The 19488-nt window shown below is 36.5% G+C and overlaps 1 protein-coding gene across 1 annotated transcript; it reads right to left on the bottom strand.

Annotated features, from left to right (window-relative positions):
* Positions 1–2782: 2782 nt before the first annotated feature.
* LOC104595191 (subtilisin-like protease SBT6.1) lies at positions 2783–10576 on the bottom strand. Its single transcript, XM_010255809.3, has 10 exons — positions 9652–10576; positions 9372–9500; positions 8981–9133; positions 7628–7744; positions 7179–7363; positions 6185–6448; positions 5020–6091; positions 3678–4202; positions 3474–3534; positions 2783–3394 (listed from the first exon to the last, which is right to left on the bottom strand). The coding sequence occupies exons 1-10, from the start codon at positions 10303–10305 to the stop codon at positions 3297–3299; spliced, it is 3258 nt and encodes a 1085-aa protein (XP_010254111.1). The 5' UTR covers positions 10306–10576; the 3' UTR covers positions 2783–3296.
* Between the last annotated feature and the right edge of the window lie 8912 nt (positions 10577–19488).

Here is a 19488-nt window from a genome sequence, read left to right as displayed (position 1 = left end):
GGGTTGCCCAAGGTTCAAAACTTCAATACGATATGCCCCATATCGGGCATATCATATCATATCAGGGGTTTAATGATACACCCTTACAGGAGTCATATCGGGGTGTGACCAAGGTTTAAAATATCACAACGTATCGGTCTGTATCGGCCGATACGTATCGTTCCGACAAGAACTCGATATGTGGAACATGTATAAATCATTCGTTTCATTTCGTTTCTTTTCATACATAACGGGCTGTTTTGGATCTGTATTGGTCGATATGGGCCCGAAACGGTCTGATATAGTTTGGATCTGTATCGTTATTCGTTAATCCATATTTAGTATCGAATCTCTCATTAATGTCGTTTATTTAAGTCTAATTTCTCTTTCATTAATTAGCCAATTACTCCAAGGCAAATTTAAATTTAAATTTGAAGTTTAGCGCCTAATTCAAATTCTCTCATTCCTTTCATAAATGATCCCCTATCATTAATTTCATTTTGTTAGTGTAAAAAACTCAAATTTTAGCTATAGCAAGATTCAAACCTTGGGCACTTGATTTTAAGTTTTAACAACCACAAGTTCGCTTATGAGCCACACATATCTGCTTGCTATGATTATATGTATTTTTAATTTTAAGTAAATTTTCACTTTTCTTAATGAGTGACAGGTTTTTATTGATAAATGCTAGAATTAATTATTAAAATTTATATGCTAATAAATATTAAGATTAATTATATTGGTTTTTGTAAATTGACATTCACGTTTTATTTTATTTATTTTTGTTTTGTTTTTACATTTTAGTTATTCCATCATTTTTTCAATGGTTACTAATTGTGTCTCAATATGTCACACTTTATATAAACCATTAAATTATGATTTTTTACATTTAAATGACTTATTTACAATCATATAAAATTTATAAATATAGTTAGTAATATATTTTTTAAGATTTATTTAAATTTTTTACCATATTTATGCATCTCTTGATTTTTCATCCATATCCATACGTATCCAAAGTGTATCCTGATATGTCTCTTAAAAATATCTTTCTGATACACGTTAGGTTTCCAATACTTTAAACCTTGGGTGTGACCTGGTTCAGGGGATAGACCATCTTTAAACCGACCCCTCTAAACCAATTTCATATAAAAAAAGGGTGGACGAGAATACAGGCCGATATGCTATCGATATTTTGAACCTTGGGGCTGCCCCCCCCCCCCCCTGTTCACTGTTGTAATGTTGTTCAACCATTTACCTAGAAAAGAAAGAGAAAAAATGTGCATGGGCTTATACAATCGGCAACAGGTTTGAACTAGTCAACGAGTCATTTAGGCTGTTGAGCTTACATATCGTGGGGAACAATAGAATGATTGCCCATCATCACAAGTATCAGAAAAATGCAAAGGTGGTGGTTGAAATGATGACTTTACGCATCGTAGCTAGAGGTGTAACTCGGGCCGCGGCCCAGTACGTACTTGGACCGGCTTGGTACGATGGTTTGCAGGCCGTGTTAGACTTGGTATGATCATGTGGGTTGTATTGGGCCTGGGGTTTTAGGTTCATGAGCTGGCACGGCACGGCCCAATCCGCAGTCCGGCCCAGCACGGCTCGCGGCACAGCCCACATATATTATTTATATATATTATGTATATTTATATAATATTATATAAATTATAATTATATAATAATATATAATATATAATATATTAATAAAATAAATAATTTTTTTTAATTTTATTATACTAATTTATTTAATTATTGTATATATAAGAAATTGCATACACAAAATTCATATAAAATTAAAATTTTAAGTTTTTTGTCAATTTTTTTTAAATAAATAGCTTTGGCCCAATGCACGGCCCAACCTGGCCTAAGACTTGGCCCACGGGCCAGCACGGCACGATCCCCAAATTTTTCACCGGGGAGGGCAGCACAGCCCGTAACAACCTGCAGGCCGTGCCGTACACCTCTAATCATAGCACACATTGAGTACATTTTTTAAAAAGAAAAGCTAATTTTATTCAGACAGTTTTTTCCTTTTTTTTTTGTGGAAATTAAGACAGGTTCTGAACACATATTACCCTGACCTTGAGGGCTACCAAAATATATATCCCTACTCCCTTTACATTGTCTATTTACATACGTCACAAGCGATCAAAATGAACTAACATATTAACAACTGATCATAGATAATTTTCTGAGACCACAAGCACTTCAGCCACCGGTGCAGCATAGAAAAACTCAAATAATTTCTAAAGATTATATCAATAACACTAGGTACAAGTTTTCAATGAAAATAAAAAAGTCAAATAATACATAGTTTAATGATTTACATGAAGTGTAAACCATGACACAATTGGTAAATGTTGAAAAACGTTGGAAAAACTAAAATATCCATGTAACTAACTATGGCAACTAATTAGAGTGTAGTGTAGTCGGTAGCGGTGAATTTGTCGTCTTTCAACATACATATCAAGGTTAAAATCTTGTGATTTTTATACCAGAAAACTGAGTAATGATATTAAAGAGAATTTAATAATATGCCATATATCCGTAACCTCAAAGACCAAGGCCCGTTGATAAAAGGGAACAAAAGTATCATCAGCTTAGCGTCTCAGCCTGCTGGTAGTCTAGCAGACCTGTTCATGGGCCAGGCTCGGGCTTGGCCCTTGCCAAAATTTGTATGGCCCAGCCCGAAACCTGTGCCCGACAAAGTGTAAATTCAGGCCCAAAGCCCAGCCCGTGAATGGCTGTGGCAAAAACCTGGGATTGGAGAGAGAGAGAGAGAGAGAGAGAGAGAGAGAGCAAAAGCTGTGCTATTATAAAAGGAAAAAATTCTCGTATTTATAATGCAATGAAGAATTAAGATGATAATAGCTCAATTAGCAAGGATGGTATACATGTAAATCCCTGTTGGGTGGCTATTTTCTGCTTCCCTTTTTAATCAGGAGCGGTGATTGTTTTCCTGTTCTGTTGGAGCTTCTGGCGATACATGGTGAAACCTGCATGCTTTTAGAATTGCAAGGCAGCAGAAATAATGGCGTTGGCGTCCTCCAGGAATTTGGTGAAAAGTTCTTTTTTGTTAGCTTCTGATTGGCAGTTCACTTTTCTGTTGCAGGTGGGATCAGGATTGATGACTTCGTTACTTCGAGAAAAATCTATGCCATTGCATCACAACTCAAAAAGATGAGCTACAGGGCTATAGCAGTACAAAATCAATTTCTTGGGCAGAGCTGCCGCAGAAACCTCTAGGTTGAATGGTGAAAGAACTAGCCAATACCATCTAACCATTCTATCCCACAATAAGATTGGAATTAAACATTAATGGAACGTCCAGAGACGGAGCTTGATCCTTTCCTCCTTCGCCTTCGCTTTTGGCGAATTCGCCAAAAGCTCAGAAGCAACAGGAGACCTAAAAAACAGTTGGCCTGAAATTAGTACATCAAGCATAAGATTCCAGAAATTTGTAGGCGTTTTAGTAGTCTACTCACCAGAAATAGCGACAATAGCTGGTACCATCCATTGACTTGCAGCTATCAGTGGAGTGTCAGGCTGCAACACATACCAGACAAAAGGATAAAATTTCAGCCACATGTAGCATTGCATGAACCCAAGGCAGGCTAAATAACCTATAGAAATTGTTGACAACAGTAAAAAAAAAAAATATGCTTGTGACCACATTTCGAACTCCATACCTCCTCTCTGCTGAGCAAACCCAAGAAATCTATCCCTTTGCCATATAGGTTTCCAACAGTGCTGGCAGAAGAGTGTTCATCCTTCTTCCCATGCAATTTGGTCTGGTCTGAAGTGAAGCTCATGGTTGAATTCAAACCTCCCCCTAAATTCATGGTAGGATATCCAGGCAATCTTCTGTTCCTCCCACTTACCTGTAAACCATAGCCCTTTGTTCCCCATACTTCAAATCTGGAGTCACTCCTGCAGATTAATTCTTTGCCTTTAACAGCAGAATAAGTAGAGAAGTTGACATCAGTTCTGCGAGATGGTAATTGCTTATCATCCTCATACAGTGGAACACCCTTTCTGGCTAAATCTGAGAAAAGCACAGGATCTTTGATATTCATGCTAGTGAAATCCAATATTTTTCTCAGGAGCCAATAGCAGTTGGTCACCATGTGACTACTGTCCAGACAGTTAGAATCACCATAAACTGCAATACGACCCCTGCCCATGTCCACAAGTCCCAAAATGGAGGAATCTGCCTGCATTTACTGATAGATATTAGAGATTTGTCTTGTATAACCCAAGAAAAATATTGGAAAAGAAATGCAGATGCCACTTTTTTTTTGCTTGATAGAGATGCAGAAACAACTCCAGATGCATTACAGGGGTTCTCAAATTACAAATTGGAAATTTAGAATTCAAGCCACCATTGGTCCTAATAACATGTATACATCAGTAGATACATAGTAGAGATGTCATAGGATTGAGGCCCCTTTCGTTTTTTGGATTCTGAAGGGGAGGAAAGTCGGGCAATGGGGTTGTGGTTCCCATTGACCGCTTTTCCCATGTTTGTTTTCACGTTCATGTAGGGCACATGGAAAAATAGGTATACCCATCTCCCAGGTGGGTAAATAACTTTCCCACCTGGGGGAAAGGTTGACAAAACATGTCGGGAAAACTTTGCCCATTCTAACAGTGAGTTTGTATGGATAAAAGAGTCATTGTATAATTTACCTGAGAAACAAACGAACACAGGTAAGTTCACTTACCTGGGTAAGTATTTCCCAGATAACACTTACCCAGGTAAATAGCTTTCCAAAAAACAAACAGGGCTTGAAACCCAACTAGGGAAAACAAACAAATTTACCATATGCTGTTGGGCAGATAGAACCATTAACTTGATGGCAAATGTTTCAGAGCGAAATTTTAGTGCATCATCAAAATCTTCCAACTGCTTTACTTAAGTGGTGATATTCAGTTTTTGCTCTTAAAGGGCCATTTCATTCATCAGAGAGAATAATCTTTTAGAATTTAAAATTAATAAGAAGATTAACCGAACAAAATATATCTATTCACCTTTGTCATGCCAGAAGCCTGTAATATGTTCTGAGTGGCACCACTCTCTGAACTATCCAAGAAGGGGAAACTGTGAACGTAACCACCTGCAGGAAATTTCACTATATCTGTTCCAGATGCATAGCGGCTCTGCTCGCCATTGATAGAAAAGTCACCATTCAGAATCTTATCTCCAAAAGCAATGCCAAATGGTTCCAAAAGATCATTCAATGCTGGGATATTTGCACCCCCAGTAACTGGAGTCCACCAGCTTCGTGTGTTATCATCAAAAAATCTCATTTTCACCATTGTGTCAACATTGTACCACTCAGCAAACACAGCCAGTCCTAAACCATTATTGATAACATCATCCCTCAGCTTCTCCACTTCTTCTTCAAAGTATTCATCCTCAAGGTCCACCATCATAAGTGTCCCATACTGCTGGGCATCAAAGCATGTGAGGGGCGAGCCAAGTGTCTCCACGTAATACCCAGCATCTCTCAGCATGTTGAACATAATGTGGAAGTTTGTGTGCAGGTGGTCTCCATGCCAGTCAAGAATGTCATTACGAACATCCAAAGAATCTCTTGGGATATAACCAGGTGGGTATTTGATGCTGTGAAACTGATCCCATAGAATCCTATTTGATCTTGGAGGAGTTGGGACCACTTTTAGCTTCAACTGAAGCACACAAGTAGTTCGCCTTGGGTTTTTTTCTCCGTGAGGTGGTGGACTGTATACAGTAACAGTAACATTGCCTTCAATTATTCCTGAAAACTGAGCACCTTCTTCCCTGATTTGCATGTGGAGTGCCAGATAACCGGTCCAAGGCCAGATGACTTCTGAGTAGGTAAAGTGAATATTTAGCAGATTGCCCACTTCATCTGAAGGATGCCATGAGGGCGGGGCTTCTACATAGCCAATTACACCCATTCCATTCAAAATGGTGGCATTGAAGATTACAGGCATGGCACCTGCATAGAGTGGCTGGCGGCAAAAGGGCCAGGAGTAAGGACAGTCTGTATAGTCAAGAACACTAGGGAAGATGCTTGCCCGAGGTTGATAGTTTATCAGGATTTCATACGACTCCAAGCTGACAAATATTAAGAGAATCAGTTAAGGACTTCATTTTCAAGAAAGAAAATGAACAATGAAAGGAGATGTCTTCATAAGTTAGAAAACTCACAGGTCAACTCTACCTGCACCTTGCTCATACATATTTGGACCAGAAAGCTTTGCTGCACCCTCCACCAGTGCTTGTTTCATGCTTGCTGGATTTAGAATGTCTTTTCGGCTGCTCTCGGGGATGACACTAACAAGCAGGCAGACCACACCAGCAACCACTGGACTTGCCACACTGGTGCCTGAAAGGCTTTTACAACCTGTGCTTATCTTGGATCCCATGATATCCCGGCCATATGCAACAATGTCTGGTTTCACGCGACCATATCTGTTACCAAAAGTTAAACATGGTTAAAACCGTCTGTCAGAGCCGGAAAAAAAGGGAAGCATTGATGCAGGGAATACCAAGAAAAGAAATAGACAGATGAGTAACAACACCAATAAATCATGTAAGGTGTAATGGCATTAAATAACAAAAATCAGATTCAGATTAGGAGTTAATCATCCAAAAGAAATTTGGAAAGATTCACTTAAATAATGGATGTTGAAGAAGGGAAGACTCCAATGGTCTCTAAAACATGGAAACATTACATACAAACTTACACCTTTATTGCCTTTTTTTGGTAATTATACCTTTACCTTCATTGTACATGTTTCATATACTATTGCTTAAGCAAGTTTTTCCAAAAAAGAGGCCAATATTCTTGCAGGATAAAGGATGTGTATGGGTTCTTGGATTGGTAGACATGGACAATGAGAAGATGCAATGGCTGAAAAATATAGACTTCAATTGAAATACAGAGAAAAATATGGATGATTTTGATCTTCAATGAATATTTATCTTATGATTCAAGAGAACAAGAAATGCTGTTACAGAGAGAGCAAGACATACTGGAAATTATTGATTGAATGCAGTTTAAATAAAAAGGAATATGCTCATAGTCCAAGAATCTAAACATTTACCAACCAAAACCATTGAAAAGTAGTAATAAATCTAACTAAGATAATTGTGAGAGAAGGGAAAAGGAAACACGTAAAAGAAAAAGAAGATTCCTTACCCATGAGGAATCTCCCAAGTACTCATGCCACGTGAGGAAAATGAAGCTATATGATCATTATAATCAATGCCACCAACACCAATAACATCACTTTGATCTGCTGGGTTGTTTAGGGTCCCATACAGTGGTCCATCGTTGCCAATAGCCGAAACCATAATAATATTATTTGCTGTCAGTTCCCAGACCTGGAAAACAACTTAAAATACATGCAAGTGTTTAATGTCATCAGTTCAGATTTCAGGGTAAATAATGACTATTTTCCAAGCCACATTTAACATTTGAGATTTTTTCTTTCATGTTTTTTAATAATGTTTTCTTTTTTTCTCAAAAGGGCGGAGCATAGTACCAATTCTTTTAGTATATACGTGTTATATCTAGTTATAATGAATGTTAACTTATTCACACATACATCCATTGACATTTAAGATACATCAGCTGGAGGGAATTACCTTTTCAACAAATGGAAGATCCAAATAATCAGGCCCACCTATACTCAAATTCAGTACATCCATATTGGTTGCAATAGCATAGTTGAACGCATCAAGGAACCATGACGTGTAAGATACCTGCAATAAACTGAACAAGAACTTCTCATAATCTTGACAAAAGACTATAATATCTAAAACTCAAAATAATAAAAGAAGATCTGGTATACAAACAACATCTATACAAAAATGAATACAACACAGTCACCATAAGCAAATCATCTACAGTTGTTTAGGTAAGAAATGCAGCAAATCTCATATGTCCTACTACCCAACCAATTATCTGCCTAACCCTGGTTCAATGGAACTAATGACAAAATATCAGCATTAGCTTGGGAAATAATAGTTTCTCAAGAATCCCCAGTAAAGGGAAATAGAATGGTTGTGGCCTGCTTTGCTAAATGAAGGCCACGGTCAGGCATTAAAAGCTGACCACTGCGCCTACTTGTGTGATATAGTTAAATCACTAAGTTACTGCAGTTTAGTAGATCAGCACTGTTAATATATATATATATATATATATTGAAAGGTAAAGCTTTATTAAAAACATCACACAAATATTACATCAGCTCCCAAGCCACACTAGGCTTGGCCGGGAAAGCTGATCAGATTACAGATTACGGACTCCAAATGGAGTGTGTTCTTAACAACTTAGATACATTCAGATTCTTGAACCCAGCATTCACAGAGACCCAAGAAATTAGTTTGCAAACAGCAAAGTGAATAACACCCTCTGAGTTCTTCACTTTGCTACAGAAAATCCTATTGTTTCTTTCAGCCCAGATGGACCAAAGGACAGCAGCAGGAATAGCTTTCCACACAATCTTTCCTTTCTTCTTGAGACGGTCAGACCTTGAACATTCCAGCAGCACAGCAACTCCTTAACTGATTTCGGCATTACCCAACTCAGCCCAGCAGCAGCTCCTTAGTTTACCAGCACCTGGTGTTCATAATGGTCCCAGTTATAGTGCTAAGGAAGTTGGGATTTTCCTTTTTGTTTTTTTCTCCATTAAGTTCTTTCTTAAGTTAATGTTACTTTAAAAAAGAGCCATAAAGGCTCTTCACTATTTAATAAGAGATTGAGTTCAAGAATAACTCTCCAATGCCAATGGCAACACGTCTTTATATTTTGATAAGCAGCTTAAGTAGCCATACTCCTCATGGTGCAAAATCAATGTGAGTTGTTGCTAGTGAGACTCTAACCTAGGATGAAAGTTTGATGAGATTCAAATAGATATCCCTCCATGAATAATAAAGGAGAAAGCACCAACTCATTAAGATTATTCAAATTATTTCTGAAAGAACAATGTGCGTTACCTGGGCATCAGTAAACACACGGAAAGCATAAATCTCTGTGTCAGGTGCAAATCCTAGGCATTCTGCATCTTCACCAGCAATAACTCCCGCAACAAATGTCCCATGTCCAAGGTTGTCGTTAAGAGTATCTTCATTTGTCCAGTTGGTTCTTTCCTGTAAACATGCTCCCAAAGTCCCAATTACAATGAATTTTAACTGCAGGTTCATTTCGAAAGTATAATAGAACTAAGTTACAATGCCAAAGCAAGGACATGATTGGAAACATGATAGCCCAACAAGAAATGGTTTCATAAGTCCAGCAAAAGAATGTTTAAAAAGTATAACAGGAATAACCAGGATAACAGACAGCACAATAAGTCACAGTGGTAAAATGTCAAAAGAATAGGCACACCTTTATGTTACGAAAATGTGGGTGGTTTGCTCGAATCCCAGTATCAAATATCGCCATTTTGACTTTAGCACCCGTATAACCTTTTGTCCAGAGTGTCTCTGCTCCAAACAATGATGTAACCTGGGATCTCTGCGACAAAGTCATGAACCATGTAAGAATGCAACATAAAACCTCCATTCCAATTTAATTTTCCAAAAGATCGCCAGAATAAAGAGGCGGAGATAATGATAGAGAAAAATCATATTGATACTGGTAATATTCACCCATCTAAGAACTTAACCTGCATCATGAGATTGCGCTTCCAGCTTATTGCAGAATTACTGAGAGCCGTATAATTTTCTCCCTCGCCGAATGACATACAAGTAAATATCTTTCCCGGACGCTTCTTCCCATCCACAAAAGCTCCAGTTCCGTCCAACTTCTTCGCAGACAAGCTCCGAGTATAGCTAAAATCAACCGAAACATCCTTCACGAGACTCAATTTCCCAAATTCCTTGACCACAGCTTCTCGAACAGAGTCCTCGATAGACACGAGGCCGAAATCGGTCGGGAACGCGGCAGCCGGATTCCTTCTCTCGATCCATCTCCACCCTCTCAATTGGATATTCTCTTCGAGGTAATTCCTATGCTCTTCAGCTCTTTTGTATTCAAGAAACCTCACAATGTAATTCCTCCTAGGAGTTTCTTCTTCGACTCGAACGTTCTCGTCGGATCTTGCAGCTTCTTCTTTGATTCTGACGCTCTCGCCGGATCTTGCTTTCGCTTGGATGAGGGTTAGGGTTTCCTCTGTTGCCTGGGAGCTCACCGTTCGATCAATGTAAGGTTGAAGCGAATGTCGAAAGTAGAGGAGGATGACCGAAAATATGGCAATTACAAGGGAACGATTCAGTGACGACGAGAAGGAGGAGGAGGAGGATGTCCGAGGAGCGGTCATGACTTCCGTACGGTCTGTTCTGAGTTTCGATGAATTTGGCGGGAAAGCTCCAACATTGGAGGCAGAGAATTTTGCCGGTTTTGATGTTCGGGTTTCGCACGCTCGCTGCCTCTTCTTCCTCTGTCTAGGTTTCCGGTGGGAGAGTAGTCTCGAGAGGTTCTAGATTGACGATACCCGCGAGAAAGAGGTCTATTTGTAAACTTACAAGTTACACCGGATGCAGTGGGACTACGGATCTCCTGCCCACGCCTACCCACAATACACATTACCCCGTGAATCGGAAACATCTCTCCTGCATAATACCACGCAGAAGATGTGTGAAGGTATCATTAATCGGGAGATGTTCTCAATGTACGGTGCAATGGTTGATTGGAGTTTTGTTGGGAGCGTGTATTAATAGCTGATCCGAACTCCAATACTACAGAAATAACAATCGTCTGATTTTTAAAACATGGGTGATGATCACGATTACGTGCACCGTATCTGTTGAGATAGGAATAATGCGCACCGTCCAAGATCAAGAATGGCTCTTGATTGTTGGTTTCAGATTTTAGATGACACGATCCAGGGGAGAATCCATCGGGATCGGGTCTTCCGGTTGGAATCCTGCTGCTTATTTTACCACCCGTCAATAAAAGACAAATTACATATAGGCAACCCGTATTTAGAGGATAGTAGCACTTTGCCCCCTTGAACTTAGTTTTATTTGTAAATTCACACCATTTGCAAACGTGCATTGAAAACATCTTCCCAAGTATTGAAATGTTCCTGCTGTAAGTAAGGTTGCGCTCTACCAGGACTATAACTGCTCATGGGCTAGTTTATTTTTTGAATTTAGACAAAATTTCAGGCCTATGGTTTAGGCTTGCATTTTAATGGCTTAGGCTTGCATTTTAAATAGCAGGTTCAATTATTTTTTAGGTCAGGCTTGGGCTTTTTCAAATAAGTTCAACTAAGCCCGAATCCAACCCAATACTATTATATATAATAAAAGCATACGTTAATTATACATAATAAATATGTACAATATATATCAATTTATTAAATTATTATCAAATGCTAATTTATTATTCTGAAAATATGAATTGGTTTATTAATGAATTAAATTATTACCAATTTAATACAATGTTAATTTATTAAATTATACCATAAATAGGGCATTTTATGTGCATACTAGGCTTCAGGCTTTATATAAGGATCAGGCTCGGGCTTAGGCTTAAGATCTGATAATTGGAGAGGGTTCAGACTCAGGCCTGAACATTTTTTGTTAGTGAAGAATCAACCCCGGCCTGGTTTGATCCATGAAGAGGTCTAGTGATGATTAAATCTGGATTTGACAAACATTTAATCAATGTTTTAGATTTCATCACTTTGTCCCTTGATACAATTGACGGGTACTATAGTAAAAGTAACATTAGTAAATTGCACATTCAATATTTTACGAACAAACAATACCCAAGTATGAGGATGATGAAAATAAACATTCTAAAGCATGAATCTTTCTCAAGGCATTCTTAGGATGAGTTTTGTTAGAAAGAATGGTGAGAGAAACATGTGAGAATTATGATTAAAAAGAATCAGTAAAATCACCTCATAAAATAATATAATGGTAGTTTTGGGTTTTAGAATGTACCTCGGTTCACGTTTGTTTGATACGTAAAAAGGTAATGATTATTAGAGCAAAAATGTATTTTATGACACTTAATTTTGTACTCTGAGAAGAGAGCATTACTGTACTTGTTTTTTGGATAAAATTTTGTATTCTTTTGATAACTAACTTCTTGACCAAAGTTAAGGCATTGTAACATAAGATAGTTGAAGTATTTAATGTTGGATCCACACTTTGCACCGATTTCAAACAAATAAGATGAATGTAAAAACGGTTTAAAATGTGAACTGTATTTACATTCATGAACCAAAAAATATGTAAATATAAATACATACAAAATATAAGGTCTTGCACTCTACATATTTGCATTTATACTCCTTCCAAACTCAGCCTAAAGGGATATTTCCGAAGTTGATTGATGGAATGCTAATGGTAAGGGCAAGGTGCTAGAATGGAAAAGTTCAAGTTCAAGGGATTTGCTTCATAACAAAGTTTTGGTGGGCCTGATGGCTACACTACTCTCTTCCACCATTAATTGGTTTCCTTCCCACACCCTTCCATAGGGGTGTCAATTGGACTGCATTTGGTCCAATCCGGTTTAGTCTAGTGTGAGTCTATTACAAATAGACCTGGTTCAATCCAGTCTAATGAATATTTTGGATCATTTCGGACTGGTCCAGAGACTGTTCAATCTGTTCAAATTCACGTCAATTTAGATTGGTTTCAACTCAAACCTGGTCCATTGGCACCCATATTCTTATCTTCTATCAATGGACTAGATATTGGCTCAATCCGGTATAAATTCATTATGGACGGACCAGGTCCAATCCAATATGTCATATTGGTCCGTTCAATCCGTCCAAATGGATTTTGATTTGTTTGAAGTCCAACCCAAAACCGGTTCATTGACACCCTTACCCTTCCATTTGTGTCTACTTTTTGACTAATGCACTTTCACTTCCTCCCTCCATAGCATTCATCGACGTTTTCTAGCAATAAATTTGCACTCCATAGCATTCACCAATTCAACATCTCATGTGTGAACGGATCTGCCATGCTCTAATTTGCTATGGATCTATTTTGATTTATGAGCAGATACGAAAAACGTATTTGAAAAAAAAAAAAAAGAATCAGATCTAAAACATAATACAACAATGATAGATTATAACTAAAGCCGACTTGGAGATGTTTTCAGCCACTGCACTCTGCCAGTCTGCCTACCAAAACGAGATTGGCACATTTGTACATAAAAACCCAACCCCAATCTGTACTTTTGTGAACTGGATATTTTTGTGTTTGCATTATGCACACAAATAAGAAAGGAAGTTTATTGAATGGTGGAGAGAGCTATTGGGTTTGTTACGATAGGAATATAGGATGGATATAAAGGGATTACAGAAGGAAAGAACATTTGTTGTGCGAGTACTCAGGTCCTGTAAAAGCGCTATTATTACGTAAAGTAAAGAATAGGATGCCCTAAAAAAAGGAATATGATGGATATTAGAAAATGGTAGGGGTGAGAAAAAAAAACCGAAAAATCGAATTGACCAAAAAAATTGATTCAAACTGAATCGAAAAATAGGTTAACTGAATTGGTTGGTTCGGTTTTCAATTCAGTGTTTTTAAAAAACTGAAGGTATCGGTTCAGTTTCGGTTAATCAATATAAAAAACCAGCGGTTGACCAAACCGACCGGTATACATATATTTTTATATATATTTATGTATATTATGTATATTTTGTATTTATTTTTTTATATATTATAAATTATTAAATGTGCATTATATATATATATATTTATAATATATGATATATTATTTATTATTTAAAATATAGTATTTTATATATATTTATAATTTTTTATTATATATTTATAATATATATTGTAAAAATTCAAAAACTGAAAAATCGATCAACCAAACCGATGATTAACCAATAAATTTCAGTTACTGGTTTTCCAAAAACCGATACTATCAATTTGGTTATAAAACATACCCCAAGGTTCGATTAACTGAACTGTGAACACCCCTAAAAAAAGGCAAATCGATTATATTTCTAGGAGTGAATATGGGTTGGCAATTCCCCTTTACGAATGACTTAAATACTGACCATGAAGAGTATAACCAAATGATCAATGAATCTATACATATAACCTAGTAAAAGGTTGTAGACTTGTAGGGCCGATTGTTATGCGTTTATATTGATATACTTGGCCATTGGGCGACATGTCTTTAACCATATGAGGGGTAAAAACCCATCAACTAATCCCATTGACTAATGGTTTTTTGCTTTAATTTAGACAGGTCTTTAACCATTGGGTGACAGGTCTTTAACCATGTGAGGTGTAAAAGCCTATTAACTAATCCCATCAACCAATGGTTTTTGCTTTAATTTTTGTGTAAAAACCCATCAACTAATCCCGTCGACCAATGATTTTTTGCTTTTTAATTTAAATAGGTCTTTAACCATGCGAGGTGTAAAAACCCATCAACCAATGGGTTTTTGCTCTATTTTTTGTGTACATATTTTATAATTTTATTTCATTTATATGCGTGGAATTTGTTTTTTATTTTTTACTATGATTGCTTTAATTTTTGTGTTATGATTTAAGTCTTTTTTTCTCTTTTATCAATTATGTCAATATAATTTAAACCTTAAATTACAACAAGTTAATTATATTAATTAATTTCACTTAACTTTATCATAAGTGGTGGTTAAAAAAACTTCAGCACAGGTCATAGCCAAAAAAAATCTTCAACACAAGTCATTTCAGCAAAGAGGAAGATGTGATTCTATTAATTTTACAACTTTATTATTTTGTTCTTATACTTTTTTATTATTTCCTTTATTTTTAATATTATACTAACATCCTTAAAATATTTTTTATGGTTTTTATTATTGTTTAATGTGAACAATAGAAGATGTGATTTTTTTATTTTTCTATTTTTGTCATTGTTAAAATATTTTTAATTTAATCAAAGTGGACTTAAATCAATTATTTAATTTATATTTTTTAATATTCTTTCTAATATTACTAGTAGCTTGACTTTGATATCTTTTCATTATTTTCTATTTTTTATCTTTGTTAAAATATATTTAATTTAATCAAGTTTACTTGGATCAATTAATTAATTTATATTACACATGGATCAAAATGGAGAGGGGATAGAAAGAGATAAAGAGGAAGCGAGCCATGGAGGGTATGTGGGACACAATGAATCGTTGGAGCCTAGTGCCAAGAGAGAAAGAAAGGGGTCGTGTGGGACTTGGTGGGGCTTGGTGTTAGGGGAGAGAGAAAAGGGAGTTGTGTGGGACTTATGAGGCCTGATGTTGAAGAGATAGGGGTTGTGTGGGACCTGATGGGGCCAGGTGTTAAAGAGAGGGATTGTGTGGAACTTGATGGGGCCTAGTGTTAGAGAGAGAGGATTGTGTGGGACCCGGTGGAGCCCAATGTCATTAGAGAGAGAAAGAAAGGGGTTATGCACTTATGCGGTAGTCAATGTCATAATGGGGAGAGAAAGAGAGAGAGAGAGAGAGAGTGAGTGATTTAAAATGACAAATAAAAACTAGAAAGATACAATGATCAGCCGAACCTACCCAATATTTAAAAAAAAAAAAAAAACACATAGGATATTAACATATGAGATGGGTCCTATGTGAATCATTACCTTACCTAAAAGGATAGTTTTCTCGACCCACCTCTATCTTTGTTAAATTTCTTCTTGCTCATGTGTTATAGAGTAGACTATACAAATCTAACAAGAACCGTTTTTGTTGAAACTATTGAACCAATGAGCTTTAATTTCAAATAGTTGAAAGATATGTCCCGTCTCCTAACAACCACTTGATATAATTAAGTTTTTTAATATAATTAATTTAATTACTTAGATTAAATTAATGTATTTAATGAGTTTAAAAACAATTACTAAATCTAAAATTAATTAACAAAATATTTAAAAAATACATTAAATGAATTTAATTTATTTGACATAATTCAATTATCTAAATCAATTTAACATAATTCAATCACATAAAATTAATTACTTTATTTATTTAATTTTAGGTTGTGGGTCTCATGTATTTTATTGCTATAATGGAGCGTTATTATTAGTTACATAGCCTACTAAATAGCTAATGTATTCAACTAAGACTATTTAATTACTTTATTTATTTAATTTTAGGTTGTGGGTCTCATCTATTTTATTGTTATAATGGAGCGTTATTATTAGTTACATAGCCTACTAAATAGCTAATGTATTCAACTAAGACTATCTTCGTTTTGGTTGGACAACATGTGGAACAAAATGAAAGGGGAGGGGTGGGGAGAGAGAGAGGGAGGGAGGGTTATTTAGGGCCTTGTGTCAAATAGAGGGGTTATGTGGGACCTGATAGAGTGATAGGGCCTGGTGTTAGCAAAGAAAGGTTGTATATGTTTTTATTTTTTAAGAATTTTAAATTTTTATTTTAATGAAAATTATTTATTTTTCTTTTATTTAAAAGAATAGTTTATTTTTCTTTTTGCAATGACTTTCAATCTTACAAGTTACAACCCTTGAATAAAACTATTTATTTTCTATTGTAGGGGCTCTCCGCTAGTTTATTAGTAATACAAAATCGTTGGATAAGGACAAATTTTTGGAAAAATTCTATCCGAGTCTATGGGAAAAATAAGGGTGATTCCTATCCCAAGTAGTGATGAGGATGACATCGTGATAGGGGTGGCAACGAGCCGAGCTTTTCACGAGCTGCTTGAGCTCAGTTCGTGAAAAGCTCAGCTCGGCTCGATTTCAATCGAGCTCGATCTCAAGCCTATTAGAGCTCGGCTCGTGAGGTTTGCGAGACGGCTCGAATATATATATATATATATATACAATTATAGAAAATAATATATAATAAAAATAATATAATTATTAATTATTATAATTCTTATTTTTTAAAATATCAAATAAAAAATATTTATATATTTTTTTTATTTTTATAAAATATTTTTTTTTCAAAATCGAGCTTGAGCCGAGCTAAGCTCGAGATTATGAATTTTTTACTCAAGCCGAGCTTGATCTCAAGGTTTTGACTTGAACCAAACTCGAACTCAAGCTCAAACTTTGTAGAACAGTCTCGAGCCAAACTCAAACCTCATACTATTCGGCTCGGCTCAGCTCGAATCCACCTCTACATCGTGATATAGAAACCAAATAATAAAGGGACTTGTACAATTAATTCAGCCTGCAAGCGGAGGCCTCCTCGATTCAAGATGATTCGGTGGCAAGGCTAAAGTTTATCTGGGACTGGAAATCGAGCTGCCCCCAAAAAATCCAATACTTTATTTACTCGGCTTTCTAGATTGAAAAAAATTGGGGAATGGGAGCTCATTCAAGTTGTCCTTTGTGTGACGAGGAGGATGACATTAACCATCTTTTCCTTTACCCTGTGGAAGTAAAGCAAATATGATCTACCTCAAACAATGAAATCCCAACCCCTATAATTCATGAATCCCTCATGGATTGGTGGGACCGAGTAGTTAAGTTAAGAAGGAACAATAGTCCTTGGCGAGGCCTAGAGCTCATGAGCATAACTATGTAGAATATTTAGAAAAAAATAAAGAAATGATAAAATCTTCCAGTCTCCTCCTCATCACCTACTGCTAGATAAAATTAGAAATGAATTCTGAGTATAAAACAAGGCCCATAATTGGCATAATCCTTATGCTTTTGAAATCACACAAAACAGAAAGAACTACAAATAAACAAACGAACAAATAAATAGTAATAGCATGAACTAGAGATTAAAAGTATACAAAGCAAAATTACAGTAGAGAGATATTTACAAGCAATAGCAAAACTAAAGGGGGGGGGGGGGACTGTGAACTTAAAATATGATGGAGCTAGCTTACAAGTAATAGCTGAAGCAACCTGATGGTTCAGCAGTGAAACTTTAAGACAGGGAGTAAAAGGATGCAATACTAATAAAAAAAAGATGCTTGGGAAAGAATCAAATGAGGCTAAATAAACCAAACAATGAGGTAAAGAGTTAATATGACAATTGTATGCCGCTACCGTAATTACGAGGGGATGATGGAATAAGGTAAACAAAAGTGACAAACAAATAATTTATACAAGAATTCATATTTATACAATAAATTCTTGTATAAATGTATGGTCAATGATACGTAGAGAAAGAATAGCAAAATTTCAACAATATTAACTCCTAGTCCAGACCTAAGTATTTTTTTTTAATGATTTGGATCAGATTCTTCTAATGTAGAAATGATCTAGACCTATTTTTTGACGAATATTGCAAATATGAATCAACCAATTCTGCTACGCTACTCTAGTATGAACATATAAAGCCAGATATATATATATATATATATATATATATATATATATATATATATAGCAAAAAGAAAAGAAAAGCTAGATAGACAAGAGGTTTCAGGACTTCCCTTGATTGCAGTTCGACACAACCAAATGAATAGTCTCTTGTTTTTTTTTTTTTTTTTAATTCTTTCATAAAATGGTGTGACTGGAAGCGTTGCCAAGGTGCATTGGCGTCACGTCTAGATACGTCTCATGTTTGAGCGTCTTGGTTGACTTGGGGAAGATGGTGGGTTGTGAAGCAGCCCTGTTGTGAAGCTGATTGATCGGTTGAGATGTTGGTTGCCCCAATGGAGTGAGAGAACAGTAGAGAGGTTGATGAAACTTGATTAATCCGAACTTGGACGCTGAATGCTGGTGAGGACCTTGAAGAAGCAGATGTCTTTTTTTTTTTTTTTTTTTTTTTCAGGGCTGATTTCAGGGATTTTAAGAGGGTTGTCAAGAGACGTTGGGGAGAGGAAAGCAAGAAAAGGAAAGGGGAAGATGAGAGAGATTTTGGGAGCAAGAATGGTAAGTAAGACGGGAATTAAAATAGGAAAGAAAAAAAACAGAGGAGATACGGTGATAAATAGAGGGAGAATGAAAGGGATGAATAATAAGGGGGAGGAGAGGGAGTGACGGAGAGAATAAAGGCGAAGAGGGTGAGACAAAACGGGGGAAGATGAAAGTGGGCCCCACTGGGGTCAAAAATAAAAGAAATAAAAAAAGGGGTTCACTACTTACATTTTGCCCCTCTTTGCACTAGTTGTCTGTAGTGAGTGGCAAAGAACCTAGGTGATTAAATGGGATTTCAAGTTTTAGTGGGAAGGTGCAACTAGAGAGAGGTTGCCCCTCTTGGATGCCCCGTGTGGAAGCACGTGGCAGCCAAGAAGAGAGAGGAGTAGGGACAAGGAACTGCAATGATGTCAGACCTATTCGAGTGGTCATTCTGGATGACCCTTCCCCCTCTTTCTCTCTTGTCCTATTCGAATTCGATCCGTTTAGAAGTCTATTTACATGCATGTGTTCAGAGAAGCGAATTTTGTGATGGACCGGCAAACAAACTTGGGTTGTAGGACTATGGGTTATAGTTCAAGCATATCTGACACTAAGTTGTCCTTTATTTGCTTTTTCAATGCTTGGGGGCATTTAACCAAGTGCCACTTACTATCAAGAGAGAGAGAGAGAGAGAAGAGAGTAATGCTTGTTGTCGAAAAATCTG

Source organism: Nelumbo nucifera, chromosome 2, assembly GCF_055504915.1.
Source record: "Nelumbo nucifera cultivar China Antique chromosome 2, China Antique-T2T, whole genome shotgun sequence".
In the NCBI taxonomy this organism is placed as follows: domain Eukaryota; kingdom Viridiplantae; phylum Streptophyta; class Magnoliopsida; order Proteales; family Nelumbonaceae; genus Nelumbo; species Nelumbo nucifera.
Note: the sequence above shows the minus strand (reverse complement) of the source record. Positions and strands in the feature narration are given on the sequence as shown.

Excerpts from the sequence above, each read along its gene's own strand:
- LOC104595191 (XM_010255809.3), bottom strand. The coding sequence starts at position 10,305 with ATGACCGCTCCTCGGACATCCTCCTCCTCCTCCTTCTCGTCGTCACTG. Across the intron at positions 7,364-7,627 it reads ATCTTCCATTTGTTGAAAAG|GTCTGGGAACTGACAGCAAA; the intron begins GTAATTCCCTCC and ends GTTGTTTTCCAG. Across the intron at positions 6,449-7,178 it reads ACTTGGGAGATTCCTCATGG|ATATGGTCGCGTGAAACCAG; the intron begins GTAAGGAATCTT and ends TTTTGGTAACAG.